At 35.9% G+C, this 22192-nt stretch overlaps 2 protein-coding genes across 4 annotated transcripts in view; one reads left to right on the top strand and one right to left on the bottom strand.

The window, feature by feature from the left end:
* Pur-alpha (Purine-rich binding protein-alpha) overlaps nt 1-6784 on the bottom strand; it is a 36245-nt gene extending 29461 nt beyond the window's left edge. For all 3 annotated transcript variants that reach the window (XM_089649382.1, XM_089649383.1, XM_089649384.1), the window contains exons 1-3: nt 6711-6784; nt 2532-2579; nt 565-680 (exon numbers count right to left, since the gene is read on the bottom strand). In XM_089649382.1, the coding sequence (XP_089505508.1) occupies nt 565-680; nt 2532-2579; nt 6711-6753 (207 nt within the window). In that variant the 5' untranslated portion in view covers nt 6754-6784. The remainder of the gene's footprint in view (nt 1-564; nt 681-2531; nt 2580-6710) is intronic.
* Nucleotides 6785-8491: 1707 nt separating this feature from the next.
* The window catches only part of LOC149409783 (uncharacterized), a 34801-nt gene continuing 21100 nt past the window's right edge, over nt 8492-22192 (top strand). The window contains exons 1-6 of the mRNA XM_089649067.1: nt 8492-8979; nt 10166-10325; nt 11840-11977; nt 18074-18256; nt 18400-20005; nt 21921-22058. Coding sequence (XP_089505193.1) covers nt 8683-8979; nt 10166-10325; nt 11840-11977; nt 18074-18256; nt 18400-20005; nt 21921-22058 — 2522 coding nt within the window. The 5' untranslated portion in view covers nt 8492-8682. The remainder of the gene's footprint in view (nt 8980-10165; nt 10326-11839; nt 11978-18073; nt 18257-18399; nt 20006-21920; nt 22059-22192) is intronic.

Raw genomic sequence — 22192 nt, 5'->3', positions numbered from 1 at the left:
AAAATCGAAATTACGACATTTGACACGGAATTTCGCGATGTGCTTTTTTACAAATAAAATAAACATATTTGCAAGTGACGAAATGGCGAGCTACAATAATATTAAGATACATTATTTCCTTGTCAAGCGAACAAGATATATTTTAGTTTGCTAGGAGCATTTTTAAGGTTCAAAATATCACGATGGATTTATTGGCATACTAAGGGTTAACGAGCATAAATAAAAATATCTACACAGGTAAAGTGTCAGCTACACTACTCGCTTCGACGCTTCGACGAAGTCCTCGACGAAGTTAGCCGAAGTTCGAAGTGCGTGCCCACACACTCGTGCGAATTTGCGAGTAACGCTTCGAGTCCTTTGACTCGGGCGCATTTACCGACAACAATCGGAAGTCGGGCGAAGCGAAGCGAAGTTGCCCGAGGCGAAGTGAAGTTCGTGCCCACACTATCGTATTCGGTCAACTTCGATCAACTTCGCGAGTAGTGTAGCTGGGCTTTAAAGCATATTGAATCTGAATGATGGTAGGCTGTTTTGATATTGGTTGTTGGGAGAGCTGCGACTTACTTCTGCGACCTTGATGAATCTGCCACGCCGGTTTTGCTTGACGTCCAGGTAGAACCTCTTGGACTGTATCTGCAGCATCTTGGTAGCCAGTTCCTGCTCCTGCTGAGCTTGCTGACCTGAAACTCACAGTAAAACAGTCAAAATTAAACTAATACAAACATTTCTCATGGACAACAGACGCTAAACGCTCCGAGGTTAGTCAACCAACGGACAAATCTTTTCATTCAGTAGTTTCCGAGAGGAACTGTGGATGGGCCTTGATGTTGACAGGGTCGGTCCTGTGCAGAGGCAATCGGAGCAGTCTGCTCCGGGCGCCGACTTACCGAGCATATAAAGATGACAGAGGCCCTGAGGGATATTATATTACTCAGGGCCTCCGGTTTTTTTGTTTTTTCCCTTTAACCCCACACCGGAGGTACTGAGGAAAATAATTTGTCATCTTTGGGGATGCTGTGTGGAGGGTCTTTTAAAGGAGAGGAAGGAGAAGATGTTCTGGGAAGGAAAAAGGTATGAGGGGTGGGTAGGTATCTAGGTATCAGTGAGTCCAAGAGTGACGTATAAATATATCCCTCCCGCTGCAGCGCAAGGTAGTCTCTCCATCTGGCACGCCACCCTCGTAGTGGGCAGGCGCATCCCGAACACACCTCACTTGATGAACCCGGGCACTCCTGCTAAGTCACCAAACATAGCGAACCACTTGGGGTGACCTATGGCAGAGGTTATCCAATAAATGGTTACCCAAATATAAATATTTATTTTTTAGAATAACTTTATTGAGTAAAACCTCAAATTTTAATATTTAATTTTATTGAAGACAATATTAGCGATTTCTAAACGAAAATTTGAAAAAGAAAAATCAGAAAAGGATACGGTCACATCTAGGACTAGCACATCTTATTCGAAGTATGATACAGTTAAAAGTGACCGAAGGGGATAGGGTCCCATTAGCTCAGTGGTAGAGCTGTGCCCCGGCAAGGCAAGGGTCCTGGGTTCGAGTCCTAGATGTGACCGTATCCTTTTCTGATTTTTCTGCTTCAGATTTTCGTTTAGAAATCGCTAATATTGTCTTCAATAATCAAATATAAATTCCCAAACCTGCCTCCCAAATTGTGGAGTTGATGCACAAAAAGTGTTATATATTTCATATTTGTAATAAACATTTACTTTGTGGCTCGTCATAATTTACAATAAAAAGATATAAATTTGTTTTAGACGACTTTAATTTTAATTACACTCTACCGGTTTCGGAAGCACCCTTCGTTCCTCAGGAGAATATTGAATATTGAGAATATTGAAACAGTTTTAATATTCTCCTGACGAAGGAAGGGTGCTTCCGAAACCGGTAGAGTGTAATTAAAATTAAAGTGGCTAAAACAAATTTATATATTTCAATGGTTCCATGATAACTCTACAAAATGACAATTCATCACTTTTCATAACTTTATGACACTTTTTATATGTGTGTTGAATTGTCATTTTGATGAGTTATCCGGTCACCATATTGTCGCTCTAGTTCGTTTTTGTCCAAGAGAACATTTTTGTTGCGAAATTGAGTTAAGTATGCAGTTGTTCTCAGAAAACATTTATTTATCCGAAACTGAAAAAAAAAAATTAAAATATTTTTAATGAGTTTTCAAGACGCAGTTTGTCTAAAGTCCACCAAAAATAAAACAACATTCCGAGCGTGTTTATCTAACACTTTGTCCAACATCCAAATCAAAAACGTGTTTTCTGCATAATTTTAAACATTCGGAACTAATTTTAGATAAAAATAATTATTTATATCACTTTAAATCATGTTAGTTAGCTTAGAGTGAGCTAATTTCATTGTATATGCGTTTTTCGTAAAAAAAAAAAACTTTGAAGCGCTATTTCTGCCGATTTACATTTTGGTCCGTTGGACAAAAATGAACTAGAGCGACGATATTTTAATAGAGTAATATAATGTGAAAGTGTTATTCTCTTACCCGAGTCAAAGTTATTACTTCCTCCTTCCATACCTGGACCATGGTACTCTGAAAGTGTACACAATTTATCTGTTAATAATTACATATTCAAAACACAATAATATATTATAAACAAGGTTTAAGGTTTGACGTGATATCTGGCACAGGCATGCCCGATTGGTGTACGTTGCGATGCTGAAGGGTTTGGGGAATCGATGGAGATGGGGTTTCGGAAGTGCCAGTCTATTCAGATATCGTCACTTAACATGGCTAAAGCCATTTCAAGTTACGTTCCAATTCTAAAAGGTGGCTTTTCACCAGAGCGATATTGATTGTGTATAACACACTTAGATTATAGGACAGTAGCAATTTAACCGCAACTCCGATTCAAGGAACTATAAAACTTTCGCTTTAAGGCGAAGCTTAATGCAAAATCACTGTTTTGATTAATCTTTAGAACGAATTGGTGTACATTATGAATACCAAAAAAATATGCTTTAAATAAATTGAAGGTTTTCCTATCGTTTCGCTTGAGTAGAATATAAATAAAATAATGAATTACTGAATAAAAAATATAAATGTAAACTACTAAAAAAAATATTTTTACAATAGAAATGTGTGATCGCGTAAAGAAAACAACTTTTAAAAAATACAGTATTATAGCTAAGATTATCTGTGACAGTTTCACTTGATTAACCTTTTTGCTTTCTTATAAAATTATTTACAAAATAAATAAAAACCAGTTTTATGCTTGAAATCGAACGTTTCTAGACTCCGTTTGTCAAGCGATTTTAATGCCTATTACCTATAGTATAAGGTATACCAAGAATATACACATTTTTAGCTTGTAGCTTCCTCTTTTAAGTTAAATTTTCAAAATTGTAAGAATGGGTTTTATCACAGATTCATTAAATTTCTAAGATAATTTTCAAGTTCTGCTAAAGTTTTATTCATGTTCTATTATTGCGAAGCAACCTCCCCATTATGAAATAATAACAGAATTTGAATAGAACTTTCACAGAACTTAGATAAATTTTAGTGCTATTTTAGATAGTAAAGTATTGTAAAATATTATTATATTACATTTTTAACAGAAAATTATTTTAATTGCTATTTTTGCAAATTTGGAACTGATTTGTCGAGAATACAGACTAACCCCATTGACGTATTATATTTAGATGAGACACAAAGCGAAAAAATTACTTCCATTTTTTTACCTCCAATCAGTCCAATTTGACCTCCAACTCTCTAATACCAAATGACCGGAAACTAGTGAATCCTTTACTCGTGGGACACGTTTCAACAGTATATTAATACGCAATAGCGCCTCTTTGAGTATTCTGTGATTTTTCAAGATATTCTAGGTCTGCACTAGAAATAATAATTTAAATAACGCAAGAGTGCAATTGAATATCATATTGTAAGTGAACTATGTGCAGTGTAATAATTAATCTGGTTCATATTCAGTATAATATTATGCTATCAAATAACGTACCTTCTGAACATGATAGGTAATTATATTCATTTAATGTCATACACAATAATAATGTGTCAATGCAGTTGCGTAACAAAAGTGAAAGTAACACTGTTGAAATAAAATAATAGAAAAAGTAACATAATGAAAAAGTAACATCAAGGAAAAGGTAACATAAGAAAAAATTAAACATAATGGAAAAGGTAACATAATGGAAAAGTTGACATAATGGAAAATGTAACATAATGGAAAAGCTAACTTAATGGAAAAAGTAACATAATGGAAAAGGTAACATAATGGGAAAAGTAACAAAATGGAAATTTAACATAGTGGAAAAGATAACATAATGGAAAAGATAACATTATGGAAAGGTAACATAGTGGAAAAGATAACATTATGGAAAAGGTAACACAGTGGAAAAGGTGGCATAATGAAAAAGTAACCTAATAGAAAAACTAACATAATCATAATATGTAAAGAGACACTTGCTTGTGTATTGGTGTACTGGATGGATCAAAAATATTTTTTTAAGAAAGCTGCACAACGAAACAATAAAATATAAAAAAGACATTGTCGAATTGAAGTCTAAATTTATACACATTTGATAAACATCACTATGCCCCATCATTCGGAATGTGCGAGGTAAAAGGGGACTGCAGGCGGGTGTTCCAAATTAGTTAGAAAAACTTTTTTGAAACTTTCAATACTATCGGTGTGTATAAATACACTCAAACGAGTCCTCTTCAAAATGATTTGCCTGTACCTATGGTAAAGTAACACAATATCTAAAGATATTGAAACAAAAACAATAATGGATACGAAAGCAAATTGACTCGAAACATGATAGATTAATGGTTGAATTGCAGTTCTTAGAACACAATCACAGGTGAGAATACTGCGCCTGTTCTTCCAGTGTCACCGGTGCGCAGGGGTAGGCAGAGAGGACAGACCGCCACACAACTCTGTCTCGACAAACATTTCTTGTTTCACTCACATAAATAAATTGTAAATATAATATACTCTTCTGTTATTCTAACTCGAATCAAGTATTTAATTCACTTGATCATGCCATGTCTTCCTCGGACACCCTTGATTTCTTCTACCATTCAATTTTGTGTAATATAGTCCCTTATCAAGTTCGTCTGCCCCTCGTCCAAACCATCTATACGTCCCTTTCTTAATCTTGCTCATTGGGCTTTCTTAAATCTTGCGTTCTTTCCGGATATCCACACTTGTAACACAGCCAAACGTGGTTTTAGAACACACGCGCCTCAGGGATTTCATTCCTACAGCCTTCAGTCTACTTTACTTCTTCAGCCATACAGGGTTGGTACCAGCACTCCACTGTGGACTGCTACCTTCGCTCATCTGGACAATATTTTACTAGTGCCAACATCAATGGAGCTTCCTGCACGCATCCTGCTTCCAACATCCCAATCAGCCATTCCATCTCTCGTAAACGTACTTCCTAAGTAAACAAACTCATCCACCTGCTTAAAATATTCCTCATTCACAACTATATTGCACACTATTTTCGTACTCTCTCTTTCAAACGCAATGACTTTAGACTTCATTATTAACTCATTATTTATAAATACTTTGTTTATCCTAGACACAAGAGACTTTAGATCTTTCATATTATTAGAAATCAACATCGCATCATCAGCATACAACAGGCCACATACGTATAGATTGTTCAAATCAAAATAAAAACAATCATAATAATTGCGCTACCAAACATTCCAGGGTATTATTGACACCAAAGATCCAATGAACCCTGCATGGAATTGATGCAATGACATTAAATGGAGTACCAGTTAAACAATGCACTTAAATTCAAGGTTAGGAATTATTCAATAAAATTCATTGTTCAAATAGCCCACCCCTTCAAAACTATGAAATACATTAACCATGCGAAATCATATTTAAAATTAAAGACAGGCGAAAGGAAAACCAACCAGTGGCAATGCCATTCAAAGCATAAAGTTATTGGTAGTTATTGCAATAATGGATATAATAAAACTAGAGTAACCTTACGAAATTTAATGTATAAAACACGATATTTTTTCAATTCATTGTGAGTGGAGGACGGTTGTTTTATTCAACTGCCATGATATGGTTTGGAAGTGACAATATCGGCGGACATTCGATTTGGATTGTTAAAAACTAATTTGCAAAAAGATTCTCTCCTTACTACATTCAAAGGCAATTAAATTATTGCGAGATGTCAAATAAGTGGCCTATAGGATTCCTGTTGGAAAGAACAAAGAAAGTGCTAGAGAAGAGAGTTTTAGGGGGAAAATAGCAATGGTATCCATTCCCGACCTGTGTTAGCTGACATCGTCCCTTATTGTTGGCCGAGATCAGGAACCCGGCTGATCTAACCAGACTATTGATAACCAGATTTCGCCGTCTTTCCGAAAGTGAAAAAGCCGACAATGTCAGAGAAATCGATAGGCCGCCGCAGCCGACGGAGAATTATAACCTATTTCACTTTGCACTGTCCTAAAAGTTATCCAATTGACACGGTAAACTGGCGAATTACAAGCCGCCTGACGGACGGCGAATTGCATCCAACAAAAACGTATTCGCCATCTTGAAACAAGAACAATGAGATATTTACATTTTTATTTGCGATGGAACTACCGCGCGGATATTCGTGAAAACTGGTCGAGAACGGAGCGGAATACATTTTCTATCGTATTAATTCAATTAAAAATACATACTCTGACTAGATACGCCTTCGTCACCGCTTCCAATATCCGACATGTCAACCCTCACCGAGTTTACTCGCCACAAATTTCCCGAGCAGATGTACAGATTACAGATGGAGCCAAGGCAATATACTCCGATTGTCGTTGACCTAGGCCAATTTTTTTTTTAATTTGATTTTATTTCTTAACTCTCTACCTCTTTTTAGGGAATTATTTATTTTTAAAAATACTATATATTCTTCGCCACGATATTTATAAACTTTTTAATAAAAAGTTTATAAATATCGGTTCTGCTCGTGCTTCGGCTCGCAAGTGCAGGATGAGATAGTCAAAAACTTTATAATGATAATTTGATTATATTCTAACTTGAAGTTATATGTTCAAGTTGGAATCTGATTGCATACAAATGTAAACTGCATACAGGTTAGGAATTTTTAGTTTTGAAAACTTATTAACTTTGTAATCACATGTTTTTTACTTGATAAAAACTATTATTTGCATAATAAGCCAATTAGTTTCGACACTGCTCATGTCATCATCGGGAAAAAAAGTACATATTTATAACAATAATTATTATCAATCTAAAATATTATTGCATAATTGATTTAATAATAATATTAGTAATTGGTTAATTTATATTTCGCTATTTTGGTGAAAAATCACCTCAAGAGCGCTGTACAAATATATTTATTAAATAATAAATACAGCTGGCTTAAAACTAGCAATCATAATAATTATTTGCATACAGTGACTATTTTCTAGTGACTTACGACTAAGGCCTTTAACTACTATCTTAATGACATATATATATATTTACATATGTAGAGACTTATAACTAACAAACTTACATTTAAAAATACATCAATAAGTACTCTTTCTAATATTAGTAGCGCCAGAAGCAGAAGGAAGTTCTATAATATTAATTGTAAATTGTATTTATTGTTTGTGAAAAGAGATTATTAGAAATTTATAATTATTAATTCCTATAGCACATATAAATTATTTGAAATAACTTATGGCATATGGACGACGTACAGCTAATACCTATCATGATAACCATAAAGAGATTTTTGATTGAAATATATTTTTGTGATATTTTTTTTATCTTCATAATTCATTTATTTAAGTTATCCCAGAGAATGGATTTTTTTTTTCTATGATATCACATTCGAGTTTGATAGTTCGGTCGTGAGTTGTTTATTTATGGTTTGCTCTAAATAAACGAGGGAGCACAACATTTCTCAATCTTTTAAAAATATAATTAATCTGTGGAGTAGATTTTTTATTTTGATTTGACTTCAATCTAATAAAGTGTTATTTTGGTACATTAATTTTAGAAATACAAAAAATCGCCTATTCAAAAGTATCTTCCTTACAAAGCATTAAAAAAAAGTTTAAGCACAAAATTGTCTTAGATAATGATAATATTTTGAACTACTAATTTCTGAACACTGGAATATCAACGTATAATAATAGTGGTTTTTTAAACATGCGTGCATTTTCCTATGAGCCATCTCGGTGTTACCATTTAAAACTTTTAAACGATCGCAGTGCCATAATATTTTGTCTACTGTAAAATAATGTCAGACTGTGTACAAAATATTCATTACAATCATAAATTAACTACTCACATTAAAGTGAGTTGAAATTGGGTTTTCACGTTAGTACTGCACTAATTTATATTATTATTTTGACAGTCCTTGAACATAGTTCTGGCAACACTTGATACTAATATTATTGTCTATGAATCGCGTCTGACATTTCTTTTTTCATAACCTCGGGTTTTGAAAAAATGTAGTTTTCCGTTTTGTGAAAGACAATGTTCATAATTTAAGCTAAAACCCGATACCAAGTGATGAATTTTAACTTAAACATTAACAATGAAAACCGGAGAGTGTAAAACACGTTCGTTTGACACTATTTTCTGGACTTTCAGTAACTGACGTGTTATTGTTTATAATTTGTTTGCCAAACATTAGTTACAATGTCTCTTCAAATACCGATACCGGGAGAGGTGCTGCCCAATATCCTCGAGATTCCCATGCCGGGATCGAATAATTTCGGCAACACCAGCGATAAAGGAAAACCACGACTATCGGATATTCCTGTGCCCTTCGATGCGCGTTATCCTCCGCCTCCCTTTTTAGCCGTTAAATATGAAGAAGGACTTAATGGGTCGGGGCGGATAGCCCAACAAAATACGCAAAACATCGATGTTTTCTTCGGGCATACGGCAGAGAACAAAACTGTCTTCAACAAGTTCGAGGACAGCAACATTAATGTTAGTATTCATATTTCGGTAAAGGTTACGAATTCCGCTTCACGGTAAATATGGAATGTTTACTTTGAATTAATACTTTAATTCAGTTATATTATTACTAAAAGTTACTATAAATGTTGGGGAACCTTTTAACGCCTGCTCGCGTCCCCTTTAGAGTTATATCCCAGTTTTCAAGTAGTTTGTGGCTACGCTAGGGTAACAATTATTTTACAAGCAATAATTATTCGCCTGAAACACTCATCCACATTGAAAAATCTCCTGATAAAAGATACATGACGCCAACGGGACTCGAACCCGTGTCCCTTCGATTTCCGGTCGACAGCTCTGACCACTGAGCTATGGCGGCTTATCTCTTACCCGCGAAATGATTCAATATATACTAGTGTTTCATTCAACAATTACTGCTTGTTACATTTTTGTTTGTATAGACTGGTTTGTGATTTAATTCTAATACGATACTATGAATATAATCCAACTCTTGATATGAACATAGTCGCCGCTGCATACTAATTGACATATCGCGTAAGTGACTTAATAAACGAAATTAAAATTAAAAGTGCGTATTTTTCCGTCTCCCCCGACATAATAAATCATGTTTTGAATTAATAAAGCTAAATCCATTTATTTGAAAGTGAAATATTGCGTATTAAGAGTGAAGCGGAATAAGAGAAAAATAATCATATTTCCTACACATTTTTTTGTATTATGTGTAAATAGTATTAATCAAATTTCTCCCTGCTCCGTGGTTCATAAATCAAGTTAATATTTGTATTATCCTAGAGATATTTCATTAGCAAGTATTTGTTCAATTTGCCAAGCAGAGGTTCCTCTGCTACGAATCTAAAGGTCGCAGGTTTGAATGCTGGCGTATGCAAAAAATTTTTTGTACATTTGATATCGGTCATGTATTGCATAAGTAACGTAATTTTAAATATGTGTTAGTTTACGACCCTTTTCAAATTGTTTTTTCAAGTTCGGTCTAAGGGTGCTTAAGATTTTGGTGAAAAATGGTGGCTCCCAAATTCAATTTTTGGGCATACTTGAGATTTCTACAGGTTTAGTAGCTGGTCAATATTGAAGAATCTTCTAGCCCAGTTTCTTGGAAGCCAGATTTACTCAGGCTTATAAATTTGTCATTTAGATGTTTATAAAATAAAATGTACTAACAACTCTATCTGTATTCCAGACTCCTTCCGTGCCAGTTCCCTCCCCACCAGTGACTCCAAAGGTCACCTTGCTCGGAGTAGAGAATGCAAGAAAACGTCTGAAGGCATTCTCCATACAGAAAAAGCAGACATCGTTACTCACTTCCGCCGGATCACCCAAATCATCAGCACCACTCTCCCGTAAGTCAAGATTAATCATATTTACTCTCTAAAACTCTTTTGACTTCGGCTGTCATCTGTGCCGAACATAGACGTTCAAATTGGTAGACCAGCTGACCAGAGAAAGGGGAACAAACCAAGTTGTGTGGAATCCGGGAGGCGTCGTGACCGTCTCCCTTTCTGTGATTTGTCCATAAATGAATCTGACAGTACACAGGCAACTCGCATTGTAATATCACTATTCAGTCCTCGAAAATAAAATCTGCTTACTGCTACGAATTACTAGTCCTTTTTACAATGGCGCGCAAATTGCTGGCTTTTTTAAAACAACTACAAATCCTAACTTGGAAAAACAAAAGTTGCTTCCAAAATTGAATAATTTGTTTTACTAGCGCCGCGTTTAGCAATCATTCAGATCCTGCGTAGAAAAATCCCACAATGTACTACGCTGCAAACCTTTGCCTTACTTTAGCAAAGTTTTCTGTGCAGGATCTGGTTATTTCAATGTGCACTCTTCAGCTGTCAACGTACAACTGATGTCGTAGTTTATTCAAATCATTCTCGAACCGAAAATATGAACACGTGGTTTCGAAAATATGAACACGTGGTTTGCCTCCACCTCGTCCAAATGATACCCAGATTTATCTATCAATTTGGATGCCTATGGTCCCCATATATCGGTGCTGTCACCGTTATCGAGACAATTTCTCTAAAATACTTGCCTAAAATGTCTCGATTAACCCATTGACCCCCAAATTTGTAACCTAAAAAATTGGCCCCAGCCTCCAAAATAATTTTGTACCAAAAATTTTAAATCTGCAATAGTGTACTACATTTATTATAACTTTTAAACCCTACGTTTTTTTTATATATTTGCTTGTGTATTAGGTCAAGTTATGTAAAAAATATATATTGAGTTTAAAAAAATATGATTAAATTTGGATATTTATTTATTATTATTACACACCCTAATGGGCTTTTACGCACTACAAAGTTTAAAGTAGAGTATCACAGTTATTATAGATTCTACAAAATTAAAACAATAAAGGAAAATAATACAACGAAAAAAGAAAAAATATTAAATGTTACAACAAAAGCATATAATAAAATAAGATACATTAGTAAAAATGATAAGAAGTCTCACATAAATAGATATTCAAAATAAAAATAAAAATATATATATTGCGGAAATTATAGATGTCTATTTGTGTCTCGATCTATAAAAGAATTGAAATAAACAATATTTATATTGATTATTTTTAAGATGAAATATATCTCCCAGATCAGAGTATTTATTTCCGAGACTGTGAAGTCTTGGAATTGGGGAATTTTGATAAGACAGAGTCCTGGTGTTGTAAAAATAAAAGGGTAGTAAAAAGAAGGCGCAGTCGTTCATTCCTCTTAAGGTTGTGAAAATGGAAGAGGTAGTATTTAGATATCTTGTGGATTAAAAATCGCTTATGAAAGAGATGCAAGTATTTATAATGAATGCTAATTGTTTGAATTTTTACTAATTATATTATGATTCTTCGCAGCTTCCACGGGATCCCTGCTGATAGGCAAGAAGACTCTGCATGGTCCCATTAAGAAGATAACTCCGGTTCCATCGGAGGTGGATGCTAATGACAAAACCATATTACCACCTGTCATCAAGAAAATACCTGTGAAAAAAGGTATGCTATGCACTTATTCCTTTTTTTTAGATACAGGGTTTTCCAATAAGAGGTGTTATTTTGATATTCAATCGTAAAAGATCAATGGTTTCGTTTCTTGTGTGGCACGTAGCGCCGTCTTGTTCTAAGTAAACGTTGTCCAGATCAATACCATCCAATTCCGGCCATAAAAAAATCATTAATCATCTCTCGATAGCGCAATCCATTCACCGTAATTGTTGCTCCAGCCTCATTTACGAAAAAGTAAGGTCCAATGACTCCGCCGAACCATAAACCGCACCAAACAGTCACACGGTGAGGATAGACAGGCTTTTCAACAATAACTCTTGGGTTTTCCGAGCCCCAGATGCGACAATTTTGCTTGTTGACGAAGCCACCGAGGTGGAAATGGACCTCATCACTCAAGATGATTTGCATTTGATTCACTCAAGTGAATTTTAATAATTTCAATGCGTTGTTGAAGCGTGTATCGTTCCATTTTTATTAATGGCGTAGTTTCTATTTGTCAAATGTAAAAAATGACAGCTTCAAAAGTAACATCTACCGAAATAGCGGGCTATTCAAAATAACACCTCTTATTGGAAAACCCTGTATGATTTTCTAGATAGTAGTTTTAAAGGTTACCCATATGGCACATAGCTTTCGATAATGCAGGGATTGAGACTATAATAAATACGATTGCAACCTCAAGGTCGAGACCCAGAATAATTCCTGCCGCCTGCTAATAAAGCCATATTAGCTCTTCGTAATCTATCACTAAATAAATGTATTTTGTTGAATCTGGAGTTTTTATTTAAAGAGTTTGTGAGACAAATCCGGAGTTACAACAGGTTATCTTCATGTTATTGTTTTGTTTTAATGCTGCATATCGAGCCATGATCGCCTAAAGATCGTAACCGACAAAAAAGAATTTTTTTTTGGAATAAAACAATTCATCAAATTTCACATTACAATTCAAGTTCTGTGAAAGTTCTATTAAGGCGATGCACTACGTAGTAATTTAAAATCATGTGTTTTTGGTTTGAAAATTTGTTCGCCTAGAAATGTTTCAGATGCTTTAATTAAATATTGCGAGTAGAATACATCCTGGCCTTTGAAATAATCGAGTATTTTTTAAGTCTTTTTATAAGTAATATTTATTATTTAATAAATAGTTGCAAACAATATTTTAATATTTTATTTAATAAATAATTAATATTTGACAAGTTCTAGTATTTTCACCGAAAATGTAGACAATTTGTCTCGACGCCATCTAGTGAGAGAGTTAGCACTTACAATGCCTTTCTCATATAAAATAAAGTTGGTTGTTTCAGGTGAAAAAATGTAACAAGCAGTAATTGTTGAATGAAACACTAGTATATATTGAATTATTTCGCGGATAAGAGATAAGCCGCCATAGCTCAGTGGTCAGAGCTGTCGACCTTAAATCGAAAGGACACGGGTTCATGTCCCGTTGGCGTCATGTATCTTTTATCAGGAGATTTTTCAATGTGGATGAGTGTTTCAGGCTAATCATTATTGCTTATAAAATAATTGTTACCCTTTTTATAAGCCTAGAAAAAAATAATGTATAAGGCCTATGAAAACTGCTTTAAAGTTTAAAATCTCCTACTCACGAACCCATTTTCGGTTATGGTTTTATTGTATAATGTGGCAAATTATTTATAAAATGATCGAAAAACATTTAAATATTTATGCCTGAACATCCACAAAATAAAATAAATGGCACTTTTTGGCCATGTTTTTTTCTTGCATAAATCAAAACAGGTGGATGGTGTGAGGCGGGAATTTAAGCCTTATCGCCATCTACGTAAGGTGTGTTATTGATAGCGGCTCGATTCAAAATATTACACGACGTAGTGCATGGCCTTAATATTTCATCATAGGCCGGTTGTTTCACAGTACTTGTATAGTATTGTAAAAAGACTGCTTTAATATGACGATATTTTATACCACTGGTATCACTCCTAGATCAGTAGCAGATAACCGTGACTAACAGAATTCATTCTGTATCTAGCGTCCTAACCAATCAGTTGACTACTTCCATATCGTTGCACCTCGAGCTCCGTACGAATTCTCTGTAATAATTATTCTCGAAATAAATTCATCGTCAGTAAATTCGAGAGTTTTAATCAACATCTCCACAGAAACAACTGAACACCGATTTACAGGTTAAGTTCTGTAAATCGCGAGGTTATATTCCAATCTCCCTGATGACAATAAACCTTTCTACAATATGATAGTAACAGAACTTGAATATTATCTTTGAACTTTGATAAATTGTTCAAATTTCAAAGTTAATTTTTAAGTTCTGTGAAATTTCTATTCAAGTTCTATTATCATTTTAGTTATGTGAAATAACTGGCCAATAATTTTATATTAACAGAACTTGAAACATAGCTAAAATTAGAAATTTTTCACTTCTTTGGGGATAAATAGGGGTTACATTGTGCCATGTTGTAAAAGGCCCCATCATGGGTGACAGTTGCTATGTTATAAAGTTAAGAGATAGGGGGCCTCACAATAGGGCGCCAGTTGCTATGTTATAAATGCGCCATGTTGGAAGCCAGTTGCTATGTTATAACATGGGGGCCCTCAAGGGAAGGCACGTGCCTACTGGTATCGAACCAGGGGCACTTGGGTAGCTCAGTAACGGAGGCGATGAGATCCTTATCTGCAGGGAGTGGGGGACTTCTTTGTTCTCCTCGAGCTCTCCAAGATCAGCACAGATAAGGTTTCATATATCACAAGTCAGGGGTGCGGTAAAAAAAAGGGTTTATTTAGATAGTTTACAACGGGGTGTACATCCTAGCCATAAAAATGGTATCAATCTCTCTCTTTCTCTCAACTGGGTGTATAGAACTACTGAAACTACTGAATTTACGAAGTGAATACAAAATAAGGGAGTTTTAGGTTGAAGATGGCTTACGAAATCGTCAAGTCATGATGCAGGCAGAGGCGTTTGCTGTCCACAGCCGGGAGTTGAGTCGGTACACACGCGGATTCAACACTAGGTTGACTCCCAGGCCCCGATTACGGCGGTCCTGGTCCATGGTCTGAGGAGACACCGGAAGTATTATCGTTTCCAAACAATAGATATACGACGCGGATTTGACCGCGTTGTTTGTGGTTTCGGCGCGAATGCCACGTGTTTGCTAGAGCGGTGTCTGGTTTTAACTGACGAAGCGGCCGCCTGCTTCCCAGTGTATAGGTATGCGGGGAACTTGTGAAGCTTTTGATATTTAGGGTGGCTTGAATTTGTATTGCGTTAATGTCTATTAGAGTGGACCGTGTTTCGTAACAATTGTTTTGCTCGGCTATTTAGCGATACATTTGTTACAACTAACTAACTATCACGCCGTTTCACCGCAGGGGTAGGTAGAGAGGATGGACTGCCAACTCCTTGCCTCATTCACATTCATACATTGTTTCACACATAACCTTTTTCAAAAAACGAAAGTTTCTTTGGCCAAAAGTTGTTTTATCGAAAGGGATAAGTAAGTTTTCACTCATCACGAGCAGTTTGGACATTATCAAAAACAGTTTTTTGTTTGAAGAAGTGTGTTAGTATGTTTTCGGCGTAAAGTTTCTTATTGATTGCAATCCTTTTGTTAACATACTTCGGCCGGGAAAGACAGTTCTACCGGTTCGATCGATTGATTTTTAACGCCGGGAAGGCTAGTTCTACCTTTTGCGCCGGCCTCATTTCAATTTGTAAAGGTCCCAACTATATGTACATAATTATCGAATCATAATGCAAGTCTTCTTTTTATATTTATCTTCGTGTCTTTTGTTTACATCGGTATTTCAACAAAAGAATAGTATATTATTTGTTATTGTAATAATTCAATTCCTGGAATGAGGGTTTTTATGACCTTGAATCCCGATTCGAATCTTTATCTCTGTTCTGCCCCTCTCAACTCCTATGTGCAAGCGAGCGAGAGATGTCGGGCATATTTAAAGAAAGTAAATATTTAAATTTAATTTAATTTCATATTTAAATTCATCATATCTGTTAGAAAGGATTGCATTTCGTTGCCCCAAGTAAAACACCAGATCGAACGATTTATTTAGAATACCACATTGTAAATCCAAATACGCGCAAAACTCTGTAATAGTACGTATCTGTGAAACTCACAATGCCTCTAGAGATGTAGTCATTTTCAACCATAACTTGATATCATATAAAATTCAGATTAATAAATTAATAAATTAAAATACTTTTATTTTATTCGATTTTTTTGTTGTGAAAATTATATTATTATCACCCGTAGTGAATAGTATAGCTATGCGAAAAGTTGTATTTTTTTTTATTTGTTTTTAATTTTATGTATTTCTTTATTATGTTTATTTTTTTGCCATTTAATGTGTTGTGTTAGCGCCAACGGTGTTTAGTCCTCCATTAACGGAATTACCTGCATTTACCCTTCTTTCAATATCTCTCTCAGCCTTCCCATCTCTCGTAAACATACTTCCTAAATAAACAAACTCATCCACCTGCTCCAAGTATTCCTCATTCACAACTATATTGCACACTGTTTTCGTACTTTCTCTTTCAAACACCATTACTTTAGACTTACTTACATTCATCATTAACTCATTCTTCACGCATACTTCGTTCATCCTAGACACGAGAGACTGTAGATCATCAATCTATTAGCAATCAGCACCGCATCATCAGCATACAACAGGCAACATACTTTCAAATTATTCCAGGTATGGGCAAATACCGATAATAACCAATTAACCGTAATAAACCTATTACAAGGTTAATAGAGTTGCACTTCAAGTAATATTCGATTTTCATTTAGTACTTTTATAGCTTGGGTATGCTGAGTTACTATGCGATTTAAAACAAATTAAAGAAATTAGCGCTGGGCCTTTATTTTCGCCCGGAAACGACGTAGCGCCAGCGCAAAAATTTCCGCTAGAAATGTGTTAATATTCCTTTTGTTCTTTCCAGTAACACGTACATATTAGTTACTTCCTACCGTTTTAACCGGCTATCACCCACATGATTCACATAGCAGTCAATCATGAACCCTTGGAATGCCTATCTAAAATGGTGAGCGGACTGCCCTGTGCCAGCGCTGACACACACAAATTATACCGTTTTACCAGATAATGTGTTTATAAATTTACAAAAATTTCTTTGGTTTACCTAGGATAAGAAATGCAAAAAATACCCGCCAGACATGTGTTAAGATAGGAGAATCTATGAAACGGATTGTCCGTTTCTGCACAGAGTTTTTTTCAGGTGTTTTTACATAGTTTCTCTGGTTGTACAGTCAAGATGACACGTAAAACAATGTATACATACACACATCTTATTCCTATTGGCCCATCGCTTTGACTCAGCGTTCCCAGGCGTTTCTGTCCTTCACTACGTTGGCAAACCGTCCGTAGCAGGCGCAGTCTTCTCGCCTGGAGTTATTTCTCCCAACTGTGTCTGGGGCGACCATCTGGACGTCTTCCCTCTGAAGAAAATGTAAAGTACCCATTGAGATCCAAATTGCTAGACTTGCCCTAACGTGAATTCTAGGCATCATTTCGACGAGCTGTAGGCAAACCATGTGACTATATTTTTAGCACCAGGTGGGTTCAAGAATGCTTTGAATAAACTACGACATCAGTCTTACATTGACAAACTGCGCAAAAAAGTATAGTTCGCTAAAGTAAGGCAAAGGTTTGCAGCTAAATACGTTGTGATAATTTTGAGCCTGGGATCTGGATATTCGATTCTAAAAGAACCGCCTGGCGTAGCGACACTAAAAATTAGTGAGGTGGGTAAATTATTAAACTAAATAGTGTAACAAAATATTCAATTTCGGATACAAACCTGAACTTTTGTTTACCCGATTTGGGATTTGTAGTTATGCTTTTTTACACGGCCAGCAATTTGCGCACCATTGTGAAAAGGACTTAGTGATTCGTAAGCAGATTGGATTTTCGAGGACTTAATTATTGCCTGTATTACTGTCAGATTCATTTATTGACAAATCACAGAAAGGGAGATGGTCACACTGCTTCCCAACTTCTCGCAACTTCGCTTATTTCGCTTTCCCTTATGGTAAGTACCGTTGTTTTGGTTTGTAGAGAGTGAATACGAGCGCCGTCGCACCTCCCTGAACGCCATGAAGATGCTGAGCTCCGAGATCGAAGTGAAGTGGGCCCTTAGCAAGCTGGGGGTGCCGCTGTCCCTTCTGCCCCCTTTGGAGGCCTATCACGCCAAGCCGGCCCCCATCAAGTCTGTGCCGTTCCGTTACTCCAGATTTCTGTGTGAGTACAAACTATCAGCTTATATTATTATTCTTGTTATTTAGGCTCTCTGGAGAGCTGTAAATCCAAAATTAAGTTTTGTGTGAAAAAGTTTGTGGAGTGGTTTCTCTTAATCTCTTGATTGAATGTTTATCTCTTATCAGATCCTTCAGAGATTGAGCTGCTTGTGCAGAAAGCCTCCCACATGAAGGACACTGCCTACTGCAACATCGCCGTCCCCGAGGACCCGGAAATCAGAAACCTGATTGAAAGCCTTAAGATCGAACATAACTCCTCCAATATCAGCGGTCACTATGACCGGAAGATGCCGAGGGAATTCATAGACAGAACCAGGCAGACCTCTTACTCCAGCTCTGGAAACAATGAACCAAACGAAGACATATCAATGGAAGACTTAGTCGTCTGCGACAGCTGGTCGTTAGAAAATGATTCTAATCAAATGGAAGCAGACTATACAGAAGACAAAGTCAAAGAAAGAATTACAGATGAAACTAAAGATGGTGCAAAGAAAGCAGTTCACTCTAAATCAAAAAATTCAAAACTAGAAGATAGCAAAGCTAAATTGTCAGATCCGATTATAGATATGTTTAGTTTTGATACAGAGAAGAGTAAAGAAGGCTTGCCTTTACTTGAAGCATTGAAAGGTGTAAGAAATTCTGGTCTGTCCAGTAAAGATGCCAGAGCCATCAAGCTAAGCACGTCTGATTCTAACGATTTTTCAAGTGAAATCTACTCACCTGCGGATAGCAGTTCTTCGTTGGAGGAAGCCATCGCTTTCGCTGCCAATTTGTCCCAGCCTCACAAAATGTCCGGTGTGGATGAAGAGTCCCAAAATGCCGTCGATAATGATTTTGATTCAAATCCTAACGATATCTTGCATTTGGGCAGCTATTATAGTCCAGATATGATCTCCAGCGGTGATACAACTCCCATAATCAAAGACGGTAAAATTATAAACAACTTGGACCTACAGAAAGGTGACTCAAAGAAAACAAATGTTGATGGTAGCAAGGAGCAATCTTCCGAAATAAGAGATGAAGGTCAAAAAAATAAAGATAAAAAAGCTTCCTCGAGAGATAACTCAAATTCCAATTCCAGAAGTAGTTTCAAAGAAGACAAAGAACGGAGCAGAGAAACTAAGAGCAGGAGGGATGACACAAAATCCAAGTCAAATAAAGATAAGTATAGAGATAAAGATAGAAGTAGGGATAGAAGGGAAGCAAGAGGGAGACATTCACATAGTCCACAGATTAAAGAAAGGAATAAAGATAAAAGAAGAGATACAAGTAAAGAAAGTCACAAAGATGTTTATCCCAAGACTAAAGATTCAGAGAGAGATAGAGACAGTTCTCAAAGCTCTCAAGTTAGCATTAAAAAGAGTGCAATCAAAGACAATGAAAATTCAAAGCAAAAAAATAAATCACCAAGCAAACATTTGGACAAGACAGAAAAAGGGACGATGAGTTCCAAAGAAGAAACGGAAAGTAGAAAGATTCGTTGGGACAAAAATCCGATGAATCCGAAAAATATCAGTGAAAACAAATTGGATATTTTGTCAGCTAACTCTCAGAGCTTTGTGAAGGAGATACCTGTTGTGGAAGATAAAGAAATGGAAAAGCACGTGGACGAGAGGAGAGATAAAAAGGCTGGAACGAGGCTTAGGAAGATGAGCAAAAAGGCTGAGGAAGAATGGAAGAACGTAGAAGAACTCTGCGCCAGAAAGGTGCACTCCGATACCAAGTGCCACAGGTTAGTCATTTAAATTTTATTAAATTACTAGAACCACCGCCATCATTATTAACATAGGCCATCCTGTAGAAACTGCACCGACAGTTAAAGTTTGACTTCTTGCACTGGGTTTAGCAGGGTTCAGTTAGCGCAGATGTGTGAAAAATCTCCAGATATTATAATTCCAATTTTGAAAAAGACAATCGGAATAATTTTCTGTTAAAATGTTACATTATAAGTAGGTACTTTTTTACTTGTCTGAATTTTTCTTACAATAGTTCCAATTTTGAAAATGACATTTAAATTAGCTAATCCCAGTTCTAAAGTTTATTGAATTTGGTTACAGATACAAAAACGGAATTAATATTTTTAATAGTATACATTAGTTAGGTGAGATTTTTAACCGCCAATTCTCGGCCCGTTTCTGGTTTTGATAAAATTTTAATTGATTTTGCAGCCATCTAGCATGACCGTTAAGCTTGACGACCGATCGAAAACTGAAACGGAGGAGAAGAATTGGTGATTAACGAGGATTGCTCAAATATCGAAAATCGGAAATTGGGCGACCACGACTAACTGAACATGAAATTATTAAAAAAAATTGCACTCAGTCACATTATTGACAGATAACATTGGGCCATAAACATTTGATGGTATGTAAACGTGTGCATAATGCATGTCGCTAACGTCGTTACCTATAGTAGTTCAAATCGCACGTACGCACAGCGGCGCCCCGCCTTTGTTTCTACCTACACACCAAACGCATAACTTTCATTGCATATCTGCTTTGATAGTACGAGCAGTTGCAGCACGAACATTGCTCGGTAACAGTCGGCACGGTTCGCATCTAGGCCGTTGAAATGGTACGGAGCTTTGCCTTAAGGAAAGTCTATTTATTCTGACGTCAGTGATTTATTTATTTATTTTGTAAGAAACAAACAGCTTTTATATAATATACAATTGTATTCTTAAGTGCATTAAAAATGAAGTTTTAGTATCTTAAAATTAATTTGGTGTTAGGAAAGGGAGAGGAAGGGGAAAATAGGAAGAGGATAGGAGATGCTCCCGATACATTCCATACTCTTATATTAATAATCGATCGTACGCATTACTTCATATCGATATTTCTTTAGGTTATTACCAAAAATGTCAATGCTGTAAAATTTTGTATTATATTGTGCACATATACGAGGAATTGGGGAATTTTTTCGAATGTTTGTTCTACACGAGGGTAAATAAAATAAATCAGTTTGTCGGGTTGATCTAGACGGAATATGAAGATTTATTAAATTGGTAAGTTCTGGTGAGTCCAGACCATTATTTAGGATTTTAAATAATAAGATTTGATCAAAAATTAGACGTCTAGTTTGGAGGGAGTTAAAATTATGAAATTTAATGGATTGGGTATAATTTGAGAAGTGTAAGTTTAGTTTATAATTTATTGTGATGTTCTACCATTCAGGGTAGTCAGCCGTGGACTTCTTGCCACAGACTTCCAACACTCCTTGGATGGAAGATACCTCTTTCAGTAATAAATAGGTTACTTGTTATTAACTGGTTTATTTAGAATATCGCGTGTACAATATAACCGCGTTGGTCAACCTTTATCGTTACTAGCTAGATTCGGTCTGCCAGAGGGATTCCAAATGAAACCTAACCTGAAGCTGAGACGCCCTCTGTCGTCGGAGGCTAAAACTAAGAGCACTGCCATCTGTGTCTAAAAGCCCGAAGCTTTATACACAACATTTATGTAAAATTTTTTTTGAATTCTTTCTATTCTTTCGATATGGGCTTGGTATAAAGGAGTCCAGATCGGTGTACAGTGTTCCAGGTGCGGGCGAATATATGAGGTGTAAAGGGAATATAGAGTGTTAATAAAGCAGTAAATTATTTATTCGTTAGGTCAGTCAAATATGTATTATAATGCCGGTTTCAGGTGGACCTTATTCTCTCCAGCTATAGAATTCTGTGAGAACTTGAGCAGTTGCAACTGTGCAGCACCTAAGGAGGACAGTACAGATAATCTGACAGCTTTGGTAGCCGCCATCTCGTCTGATCAACAAGCTGAAAATTGGTACGTTGTTTCATCTTTATGGTCTCTCTCACCAGTAATGTGTTGACAGATTATTTGCCGATGTTGTCGTGGGATTATGTGAAAACGATTTAATAACATCGTTACAGAAATTACAAGCTAATGATTTTAATGTT

Source organism: Hesperophylax consimilis, chromosome 29, assembly GCF_061612785.1.
Source record: "Hesperophylax consimilis isolate HC1 chromosome 29, BYU_Hcon_1.0, whole genome shotgun sequence".
Classification (NCBI taxonomy): domain Eukaryota; kingdom Metazoa; phylum Arthropoda; class Insecta; order Trichoptera; family Limnephilidae; genus Hesperophylax; species Hesperophylax consimilis.
The sequence above is the reverse complement of the archived record's forward strand: the minus strand, read 5'-3'. Positions and strand labels throughout refer to the sequence as shown.